The sequence below is a fragment of the Schistocerca americana genome, chromosome 2 (assembly GCF_021461395.2).
Source record: "Schistocerca americana isolate TAMUIC-IGC-003095 chromosome 2, iqSchAmer2.1, whole genome shotgun sequence".
NCBI lineage: Eukaryota > Metazoa > Arthropoda > Insecta > Orthoptera > Acrididae > Schistocerca > Schistocerca americana.
Window position 1 is genome coordinate 39,295,478 of NC_060120.1, and position 12,327 is coordinate 39,307,804.

At 37.8% G+C, this 12,327-nt stretch overlaps 1 protein-coding gene across 1 annotated transcript in view; it reads left to right on the plus strand.

Moving 5' to 3' along the window:
* Nucleotides 1-8,966: 8,966 nt before the first annotated feature.
* The window catches only part of LOC124593766 (venom protease-like), a 175,324-nt gene continuing 171,963 nt past the window's right edge, over nucleotides 8,967-12,327 (plus strand). Inside the window, exon 1 of the mRNA XM_047132115.1 lies at nucleotides 8,967-9,129. Within this exon, the coding sequence (XP_046988071.1) occupies nucleotides 8,967-9,129 (163 nt within the window). The remainder of the gene's footprint in view (nucleotides 9,130-12,327) is intronic.

Sequence of the window (12,327 nt, forward strand, 5' to 3'; positions counted from 1 at the left end):
ACACGCTCTCTTCATTTAAATAATTAAAACTATCTCTTACTGTATAACTTATGGAAGAATTGACAAGAATGCAGGAACCTCCACGAGATTTGCTTATTCTACAAAATCTAGCAGCTACCTTATAATTATTAATACTATTTAGTACTTTTATACTATCTTCTGTTAACCAGTGTTCATTTAGGCAGATTATTTTAATATTTACGGATTCTGAAAGCAGAATTTTTAGTTCGTCGATTTTTGAGAATTTACGATTTGGTAGTTCTGCCCCTAAGCCATTTATATTCAAGTGCATCAATAGATCATTTTTTCTTTTAGTTATTTCGCGTGCATCCTTTGTTTGGTACCTAAACTTTTTATTTTCAGTTTGAATTTTTTCTTTGTCACCCCTATCACAATGAATTAGTTTCCCTTGCTTCTTAGGACTTTACACACGTCTATGAACATTTTACTAAGGTTCACAGAGCCTAATCTATTCAAGTGCAGGGCGTCTTTTCCCAGACACTTGCAGTTTAAGAATTTGTTTGGGTCAATGAATACTGCACCGAGTCTGTTGCACTGTTCCCTAATGCCGGTATTTATCCTGTTGATGTAAGTATCACTTACCGATCTTCGATGAATGATTCCACTAATTACCAGCCTGGCTGTTGGGTATACAGTTTTCGCTGATCTAATCAGATTCCGCGTTTCATTCACGATTTCTTCCTCACTGTTACTGCGGATGGAGTTTGTGCCCACGTGGATTAAGACACCTCTGTAATCATCGGTACTTAAAGTTTTGTTACCAGTTTCGCCCGTGTTTCGTTTCGTGGACAATACATTCTTAAAGTGTTTGTTGAGCTGATGCGATCGGATTCCAGGTCGAACATCGACCTTGCAGTCCGGCACAATAACATTTTTTAATATAGAATCACCTATTAACAGAAAATCGTTTTTGTCATCTTCTTTGTTCGTTGCACTTTTACGTTTGCCCTTCTTATTATAGGAAACTGTTTTCCATTTATACTTATCACTTGTTTCACTGACAGAGTTCTCTGTTGTATTATTTGCCGTATTACACAAATGCGGATGTTTGCCACTTTGTTCAGTAATGGGTTGAATTCTACACAAGCAGGATTTTCTTTCAATAACCAGTTCAGAATTTTCTTGTTTCAATGCTAAAATTTCCGCCTTCAGCGCTTCAATGTCACTTTGAAGCAATTTAATAATTTCTTCTTTTGAGTTCACGATACTTACGAGTTCGGCCGTCTCCATACGCAAACAATGTGGACACGACCATGGAAACTCGTCTTTTATGAGTTTTAAATTCACTTTCGCGCATTTTTCATGAAACCAGTAGTTACACTTCACACAAAAGATGCCTTTCATGACGCGTTTCGAACATTCCCTACACGATGAACTATTTAATTTAACCTTTTTTGAGGACTGAGATGTGTCACAACACTCTTCTATCGGCGCCATCTTCCTTTTCATATAATGATAATACTACATGGTGGATTTCTGTGTCTCTACACCAGTGCTCAGTGATACAAACTACTGTGCAGTTCAAAGAGTGGAGCTCAACTTCTAATAGTTGTATTTTTTTTATTGATTGCATGTTTTGATGGAGGGTTGTTAAGTCTGTGAAATGCCCCATGTTACTCTTTCCAATGGTTTGTTTTTCTTTGTGACATCTGGTATATGTGATGTTTGAGGTGTTAAAATTTGTCTTGTGAGTGATTGTTTCAGTATTTTTTAAAGTGCTGGAGATACTCTTTAGGCAGGGAAACTTGTTGTCTGGATTTATCCAAAAAAGACCTACTTTTCCTACCCATGACAACAGGTATTTGACCATGTGTGGCCCGAGATCCATCCCCTATACTTTCATGAATCAGCCATACCAATCTTCCCTTCCCAGTCCTGTTCAGGTGTAGGCCATGCCTAGTGAAACCCCATCTGTTGATAGTTGGTTGGCAGTATGAGTTGTAAGAGGCAGGAGTCAATGTCAGAATTATGGCGGTTTTGGTTGGAGGGATTGGTGGCAAAGAAGGGCCTACATTGCCGTAACTGGAAGGAGGAGAGCAGATCTTTGACAAATCCAGCAAACTTAAATTTGGGCATAGGACTAAAGGTGAGGCCTTTAGATAGGACTGAAAGTTCTGTGGAGCTGAGGGATTTTGGTGGAAAGGTTAACAACAGTGTTACGGGTATGTTTATGCCCTGGAGTTGGTAGGAAGTTTCGAAGGTGTGGCAAGTTGGCTGTTATGGTGTCACTGGAGTCCATCAGGTGACAAAAAAAGATAGATAAATCCTTAGTAACCACACACACTCTTTTCTTCACTTTTGATAGAGTGGTGCTTCTGTCAAAGATCAAAGAAGGCTACAAAGTTATCATAAAACGACCATACATTCTGAACCTGATGTGCTACTATCAGTGCCTCCATTACAACCACACTTGAATGTCATGTCGACACCTGGCCAAATGTGTAACCTGTGGTAGCGATGCTCGTGAGGGTGATTGTCCACCTCCTTCTCCCTGCTGTACCAATTATAATGGCGACCATTCCGCCTCCTCTCGAGATTGTCCAATGTATATGGATGAGCGGGCCATCCAAGAAATGGGGATGGAGGAAAACAGTGCCTTACCCAGTTGCTTGCAAGTTGCTAGTCTGAAACTCTGTGTTCTACCATTCTGCACTTACAGTACTGTTCTTAATGAATGAAGCGGCAAAGAAAACTTTCAACCACATGTTGCAGCAAATGGACTGGTCTTCAGTATGTAGCCTTGATAATATTGATGCCAATTTTAACTGTTTTATTAATGAATTCTGTGCTCTTTTTGAAGAAAAATTTCTAAAGAAATGGGTCAGAAACAGTGCTTCCAATTCTGTAAGTAAGCCTTGGATGACAAAAGGTATACAACAGTAATGTAAAACTAAATTGGAAACTTATGCTGCAATAAGATTACCTAAAGATGTAGAACAATATGAACACTGTAGGTTATACCGCAAAATTTTAAAGAAACGAATACACAAATCAAAAGCTCTTTATTATGAGAAGGAAATAGATAATCCTAATAATTAAATAAAGAAAATTGGGAGCATTGTAAAAAAAAAAAGAAACAGGAAGAGATACAACAAATAAACAAGATCTACATAAAATCAGATATAAGGTACCCTAGTAGATATCCCCAAAAGTATGGCTGAAATTTTTAATAAACATTTCCTAACAGTAAATCAGCAGATTGGTTGCAAGCCCAATGTTTCTAAAGCTGTAACTCTTTGTCAAGCTGTATATTCAAACACAATTCCAGAAATATGCCTTAATCCTGTCACTCTAGATGAGATTCGAAAAATCATCACATCTCTAAAAAGCAGGAACTCTGCAGGAGTTGATAATATTTCTAGTAATTTATTGAAATATTCTTTTATGTGCATAAGGGACATTCTCTGTCATATTTCCAATGCTTGTCTTCAGAAAGGTGTTATTCCCAGTAGACTTTAGTATGCCATAGTGAAGCTCCTGTACAAAAATGACAATAAAACTGAATCAACTATCAACCTCTCTCTTGATTGACAGCTTTCTCTAAAATTCTAGAAAGTCTAATACACATAAGAATTACTGATCATCTCATGAAGAATGCAGTTCTCAGCAGGAGCCAATTTGGCTTTCAAAAGTGCCATTCAAAAGAAGACACAATCTATGCAGTTGCAAATGAAGTTTTAGAAACCGTTAATGAGAAAATGCTAGCACTTTGTGTCTTCTGTGATTTGTCTAAAGTGTTTGACTGTTTTGAGCACCAGATTCTCTTGCAAAAAGCAGAATTAGTAGGAATAAGTGGTGTTGCAGGCAGTTGGCTATAGTCATATCTCCAAGACAGAAAACAAAAAGTTGTCTTGAATAGCTCAGGTGGTGTATGTGATGTTTCCTCACATTATGAATGGAGTTCCATTACATTTGAAGTGCCTCAGTGGTCAATTCTTGAGTCACTATTATTTCTGGTTTTTGTAAATGATCTACCATCATGTACAAGCCTGGCATGTAAATTCACATTATTCGCTGATGATATCACAATTTTTATGGGCATTAGACCAGATAGTAATCTTGAGGAATCCATTAATCACATACTCTCAGATGTGGTTAATTGATTCAAGGTGAATGGTCTCTCATTAAATTCCAGTAAGACCAGCTTTATTCAGTTCTGCACAAAAACAGAAAAAGAGAGAGAAATAAGTGTGACATATGGTAATCAGCCAATAGAAAGAATGGAAACAACAAAATTCCTTGGAGCGCACAGTGACAGGAAAATGAACTGATCTTTGCTATGTATGCTTTAGGGGCTGTCGCTACATCTGTTGAACCTAACACTGCAGAAGTAGCATACTATGGCTATTTTCAATCACTCATTGAATATAGCATTGTTTTTTGGGTCAACCAGCCACTAGCAAGGAAAGTGTTCATTGCTCATAAGCAAGCTTTAAGAGTTACATGTGGATTGCACCCAAGAGACTCACGTAGAAACAGCCTTCGAAAACTTTAAATATACACAACTAAATGCCAATATATATATTTTATATGTTTTGTCTGTAAAAATATAGAGATATTTCAACCAAACAGTAATTATTATGAGCATAACACAGGGAGGAAGAACAACATACACAGCGAGCATAGAAATTTGAGCTTGGTGCAAAAGGATGTCCACTACACTGGAACAAAACTCTTCAATGCTCTTCCTCCTGAAATAAAGACAGAGGTTCATAACAAGAGTAAGTTTAAGAAAGTGCTAAAATATTTCTGCTAGAAAAAGGTTTTTATGGTCTAGATGAATTTTAAGTAAATAAATTGTAAAATTTTAATCATGCCAGTAAGAATTTTATTTAACTTAAACTCTGTATCCATTTGTGCACTGTATCTGTTTTTTTCTGTAGTGCTTTAATGACACTAAGAAAATATGTACAGTCATTTTTCTGTTTTGGTGCTCAAAGAATTTACTGTATAAATTTTTATATAATTATGTACTCAAATGTCTGTATATGCTATAAGATCATCAAATTGTATTTGTAAAAAACTAACACTTTCCATGTCCTTGTGAATCCAACACAGTTGGACCTGTGTAACATGAAATAAAATCAATCAATCAAATCAATCCTAACATTGCTGGATATTATTGAATACCTTACTGTAATAAATATGCCACCACCTTTAGTGATTAAAGTGTTAGATTATTAATTTCATTCAACAGTTCCTGTAATTCTTCATTTCCATTGAGGATAGCCTTGCCATCAGCAAACCTTGACATTGATGTCCTTTCATCTTGAATTTTAATTGCACCCTTCAACTTTCCTTTAATTTCTGTCATTCTTTCTTCACTGTATAGATTGAACAGCAGGGGCTAAAGACTACATCTCTGTCTTACACTTTTTTATCCGGGAACTTTGTTCTTGTCTCATTGTTCCTTTTTCACTCCTGTTCATACTGTGTGTCAGCTTTTCTTTCTCCATGGCTTACCTCTATTTTTCTCAGAATTTTGAACATCTTGAACCATTTTTCATTGTTGAACACTTTTTCCAGGTTGCCAAATCCTATGGATGTGTGTTGCTTCCATTAGCAATTGCATCATTAGAACTGCCTCTCTGGTGCCACTCCCTTATTCAGATCCAAACTGATCCCCATCTGTCAGCTGCTCAGTTTTCTTTTCCATTTTGCTGTATGTTATTCTTACCACTTACTTGGATGGATGGGACATAAGCAGATTGTATGAGGGCTATCCACAAAGTACATTACGTTTTGGAATTAAAAATAAATAAAGTATTGGAAATTTTTTTTATTATATACAGATGAAAGCCACACTTAAATACTACTTTTCTACATAGTTGCCATTTAAATTAAGGCACTTATCATAGCGATGGACGAGCTTGGAAATTCCTTCATCGTAAAATTCGGCCGCCTGCTCCTTCAACCACGTGGTTACCTCTTCTTGAAGCTGTGCGTCGTCATCAAAACACTGCATAGCCAACCACTTCTTCATTGCTGGGAATAAGTGGAAGTTCCTCGATGCCAGGTCGGGACTGTACGGCGGATGAGGTAACAACTCCCACTTAAAAGATTCGAGAACTTCATGAGTGGCTTTTGCCGTGTGGGCCCAGGCGTTGTCGTGAATCAGCAGGATCTTTGAGCCCAACTTTCCCCTGCGCTTGTTTTGTATTGCTCTTCTGAGGTTGTGCAGAGTTTGCCAGTACCTTTGAGAGTTTATTGTAGTGCCTCTTTCCAGGAAATCCACAAAAATCACACCTTTTCTGTCCCAAATGACAGTCATTACGTGGTTGAAGGCGCAGGCGGCCGAATTTTACGACGAAGGAATTTCCAAGCTTATCCATCACTACGATAAGTGCCTTAATTTAAATGGCAACTATGTAGAAAAGTAGTATTTAAGTGTGGCTTTCATCTGTAAATAATAAAAAATATTTCCAATACTTTATTTAATTTTAATTCCAAAACGTAAAGTACTTTGTGGATAGCCCTCGTATGTCGTTTTGTTGCTGGTTTCCCAGTGATTTTAGAAATTCCAGTAGAATGTTAACTATCTCTTCTGCCCTATTTGGTCTTAAGTGTTCAAAGCTCTTCTAAATTCTGATTCTAATACTGGATCCCCTACCAGCTCTCACTGCTTTTTCTCGTATCACATCATCATATGAATCCTCCACCTCATAGAGACCTTCAGTGTATTCCTTCAAAATATTCACTATCTCCTTTGCATTTAACAGAGAAATCCCCAATGTACTTTTAATGTTATCACTGTTGCTTTTAGTTTCACCAAAGGTTATGAGTTACCCATATGCTGACTCTGTATTGAAAATCATTTCTTTTTGATATCTTCATATTTTTTCATTCAGTTGTGTGATCTTAGGTTCCCAGCACTTACTATTTATTTCATTCCTAACTGACTTCCTGAAATTGCCTGAACATTTTATGCTTCCTTCTTTTGTCAGTCAAGCAAGGGCACCAACTTTCCAAAATTTCTGTGGGTACATACCACTGGTGGAATGCAGTATATGTTTTCTGGGGAATCTCGACATTTTTAAAAATAATTATCCTTCATTTATGATCTTTTATGAACACTACCTGTGTCATAAAGATCTGTGCTGTGATGAAGTAAAATATACTGGTACTACAAGCATATGTTGAGACTGCCCTAACTCAGTCAGTACTACACCTGACTTAAAAGCAATAGAAATGAGAGCAAACTCTGGTTAAAATGTATTTGGACAAATCAACAGATCCAGAGGCATATCATATTTGATGTGTGCCCATCTTCAAAAATAAAAATCTTTACCTCCTAATATAAAATGTGTTATGTATCATAAACTAACGTAACTTTCATTACAGCAGATAGAAATAGAAATTTAAAGGAGTGTGTTGTAATTCCCATGCAATATAAATAAAGAGATATGTACAGAAGCAATTCTCAATATTGTGTTTCAGCTTTCCACACACATCCAGTAATCACACAACGTTTGAACACTGAGGTAATTTTTGACTGACGAAGAGCTTGTGACCGCCGCATTCCGTCAGTAGACCTCTACTTTGTGCTAGCTATCAATGCACTAATACCCCTTAAGTCAACAATATAAGCTCCCATGTGCTTCAAACCATTGTCTCAACAAACAAAATGATAACAATCCACATTACACGAAAACAATTTCACTGAAACCATAAATGACACTGCTGTCATGTTAAAAAGAAAATTACTATTTAGATAGTCTGTAACAATCAGCTTCCTTGTATCTCAGATCATTCTTTATTATTGCCCAGTAGTGACAAGCAGTTATTTTAAAACAATTGTTGATGAATAGAGTCAGCATATTGTAGCATGCCACTTGTAACAAAACATGAAAGCAAGCCAAAAAGATAAGATCCCATTCATTGTACAGTGCAGTGGTTATTCTTGGGAGTGCCTTCAACTTGGACAGAGAAAGGCAAGGAAGGGGGGAGTGTGGAGTGTGTTGGTTGCATTTGCACAGTGACATCTCAGACAAACAGATATGTTTTAGAGGGCAGAAGTTTTAACTTTCATCTCAGCATTTTAGTAGCTCATTATGTTTTGATAAAGGCAAGTGAGAGGTATTTATTTTATTTTGTTTTGTCAAACTAAATATTTCATGGATGCAGTGCACCCACAAGATTATGTATGCTGGCCCACAAGCCCAGACGTGCCAAGTAGTTGGCACGCATGCAGTCAGCTAAAGTATTTATTCTGTTACTCATGCTTTCTTTGCAATTACCTTCCTTGTACCTATGTTCTTCTTTCTGACTTCTATGATCATCATTTTCATAGATGTTCATTCCTCTTCAAATGAACTGCTTATTGAGCTATTCATTGTCACAGTATCTATAGCCACAGAGTTATTAAAGCATGTCTTACTGACTTCAGCCTACTCATTTTTATTACTAAATATTGATCAGTGTTTATATCTGTCCTGGGTACACCTCACAGTCCAGTATTATATTTTGGTATCTCTGCCTGACCATGACACATTCGATCTGGAATCTTCCTGTCTCTCCCAGCTGTCTGCTGAGTATTCAATGTCACAAGCTGAAATTTATTGCAGAACTCAATTAGTCTTTATCCTCTCTCATCTCTATCACCAAACTCATGTTCTCCTATAATCCTTTCATCTACTTCTTCCCCTACAACTGCATTCAAATCTCCCATGACTGTTAGATACTCATCGACCTCCATCTGGTAGCCTAGATAGTTTCTTTGATGTTCTTAATGACCTGCTTGTTGACATTGACAATAACACTGCAATAAATATGGCTGGGTTAACATAATACTAACTGGAGATATAAACATTGACTTGCTGTCCAATGACCCTGTATCTAAAAAACTAATGCTAATACTAGCTCAATTTAACTTAACATTTCTGATAAATGAGCCCACTAGAGAGGTGAATATTGTAAAATCATGCATTGACAACATTATAACCAACATGTCGCACTTTACATGCAGTGCATCAGTTTTGAAGCTTGCCATTTCTGACCACCACGCAGTACAGGTATTGATAGAAGCTGAAAATCTTCATGTCAATAGAAAAGAGAAACAATATGTGACAAAAAGAATCACCAATGATGGCAATGTTAAAGATTTCAACAGTTTGCTGGAAAGCTTACAATGGGGTGAAAAAAAACCAGCATTACTTTCAGTGATTTTTCATCAGAGTTGTATTATTGCTTCAATGTCTCATGTCCAGAAATGACCTATACAGTAAATTACTGCAAAAAGATACAAAAATAACTGGATAAATCATGAAGTAAAAACAGCAAGAGAGAAACTTAGACTTTTCCAATATGCAATGATAAATAATAACAATAATAATAGACTAAAGGTAGAATTTTAAGAACTATCAGGATTACTATAAAGATATTCTGCTAGAAACTAAAAGTAAATATGTAGCCACAATGTTAAGAAACTCTACAAACACAGGTTTAGCTGTTTGGAAAGTAATAAATAGCTTTAGGAATTGTAAGGACAGATCAACAAGTGATTTTACTATAAACCAATAAAGGGCATATCATGAAATTTCAATGTCAGATTGCAAATGTTTTTAGTGAGTACTTTTCTTCTGTTGGAAAATCTGTCAATGACCATTTTAAGAATCTTCAGCATAGATATAGGGGAATTCCAATCAAACAAAGCATATACTTGGCCCCAACCAATAACAAGGAAGTCAAAAACATAGTAATGTCCTTAAAAAATACAAAGTCAGCAGGCTATGATGGATTGTCTATCAGTACACTGAAAAGATGCATGGACAACATATCTGGTGCCATGGCCACAGCAGTAAATGATGTAATTGCATCAGGTTGTTTCCCAGATAGTCTAAAGATAGCACAGGTAACCCCGATTTACAAGAAAGATGATAAATCTAAAACTGAAAACTACTGCCCCATCTCAATCTTACCTGCATTTTCTAAGGTAGTTGAGAAAGTTATTTATACTAGACTAACGACATTCCTGAGTCAACACAATTTAATATTTGAAAATCAGAATGGCTTTATGAAAAACAAGTCAACATCAGTAGCAGCAGCACAATTAATAGACAAAATAATAACGGCCATAGAGAACAAGGAGTATGTAACTGGAGTGTTCCTTGATCTAGAAAAAGCTTTTGATTGTGTCAACATCACCATATTACTTGACAATCTGTAGAACCTGGGTATCAGAGGAAATGGCTATGAGCTAATAAAATCGTATATGAGCAATAGAAAACAATTTGTCTTGCTTAAAACAAACAGTGGGTCCTTAAAATCTAAAATTACTAATATAAAATATGGAGTGCCTCAACATTCTGTCTTGGGACCCCTTCTGTTCTTGATTTATGTTAATGATATACAGTATTGTTCTCCCAACTGTATAAAAATATTGTATGCAGATGACACATCAATAGTGTGTAAACACAAAGACTATGAGAGTCTGGAGGTACTGTGCAACAGCATAACTAATGAAATAGTCAAGTATTTTAATGAAAGCCATCTAAATGTAAGTGCTCCAAAGACTGCAATGATGGAATTTGACACAAAGGAAACAAATAGAATTTGACATGAAATTATCCATAGGAAATGACATTGTAAAAAAGGAAAAATGGACAAAGTTCTTTGGTATTACAATCCAGGACAGCCTCAAATGGGACATGCATATTGATTCCTTAGCATGTAAGCTGTCGAAGAATGTGTTTGCTATAAATATGATTAGCAAATATTGTAAGGATATGTGTGTACTAAAAATGACTTATCATGCCCTATTCTCATCAAACTTAAACTATGCTGTAGAAATACGGGGTGCAACAACTCAAGCCAACCTAAGTGCATTATTATATCTAAAAACAAAGATGAATTGACTTACTAAACGAAAGCGCTGGCAGGTCGATAGACCCACAAACAAACACAAACATACACACAAAATTCAAGCTTTCGCAACCAACGGTTGCATCATCAGGAAAGAGAGAAGGAGAGGGAAAGACGAAAGGATGTGGGTTTTAAGGGAGAGGGTAAGGAGTCATCCCAATCCCGGGAGTAGAAAGACTTACCGTAGGGGGAAAAAAGGACAGTATACACCCACACACACACACACACATATGCATCCGCACATACACAGACACAAGAAGACATTTGTAAAGGCAAAGAGTTTGGGCAGAGATGTCAGTCGAGGCGGAAGTAAAGAGGCAAAGATGTTGCTGAAAGACAGGTGAAGTATGAGCGGCGGCAACTTGAAATTAGCGGAGGTTGAGGCCTGGCAGATAATGAGAAGAGAGGATATACTGAAGGGCAAGTTCCCATCTCCGGAGTTCTGTCAGGTTGGTGTTAGTGGGAAGTATCCAGATAACCCGGATGGTGTAACACTGTGCCAAGATGTGCTGGCCGTGCACCATGGCATGTTTAGCCACAGGGTGATCCTCATTACCAACAAACACTGTCTGCCTGTGGCCATTCATGCGAATGGACAGTTTGTTGCTGGTCATTCCCACATAGAAAGCTTCACAGTGTAGGCAGGTCAGTTGGTAAATCACGTGGGTTCTTTCACACGTTGCTCTGCCTTTGATCGTGTACACCTTCCGGGTTACAGGACTGGAGTAGGTGGTGGTAGGAGGGTGCATGGGACAGGTTTTACACCGGGGGCGGTTACAAAGGTAGGAGCCAGAGCGTAGGGAAGGTGGTTTGGGGATTTCATAGGGATGAACTAACAGGTTACGAAGGTTAGGTGGACAGCGGAAATACACTCTTGGTGGAGTGGGGAGGATTTCATGAAGGATGGATCTCATTTCAGGGCAGGAGTTGAGGAAGTCGTATCCCTGCTAGAGAGCCACATTCAGAGTCTGATCCAGTTCCGTAAAGTATCCTGCCACAAGTGGGGCACTTTTGTGGTTCATCTGTGGGAGGTTCTGGGTTTGAGAGAATGAGGAAGTGGCTCTGGTTATTTGCTTCTGTACCAGGTCGGGAGGGTAGTTGCGAGATGCGAAAGCTGTTTTCAGGTTGTTGGTGTAATGGTTCAGGGATTCCGGACTGGAGCAGATTCGTTTGCCACAGAGACCTCAGCTTTAGGGAAGGAACCGTTTGATGTGGAATGGGTGGCAGCTGTCATAATGGAGGTACTGTTGCTTGTTGGTGGGTTTGATGTGGACAGACGTGTGAAGCTGGCCATTGGACAGATGGAGGTCAATGTCAAGGAAAGTGGCATGGGATTTGGAGTAGGACCAGGTGAATCTGATGGAACCAAAGGAGTTGAGGTCGGAGAGGAAATTCTGGAGTTCTTCTTCACTGTGAGTCCAGATCATGAAGATGTCATCAATAAAT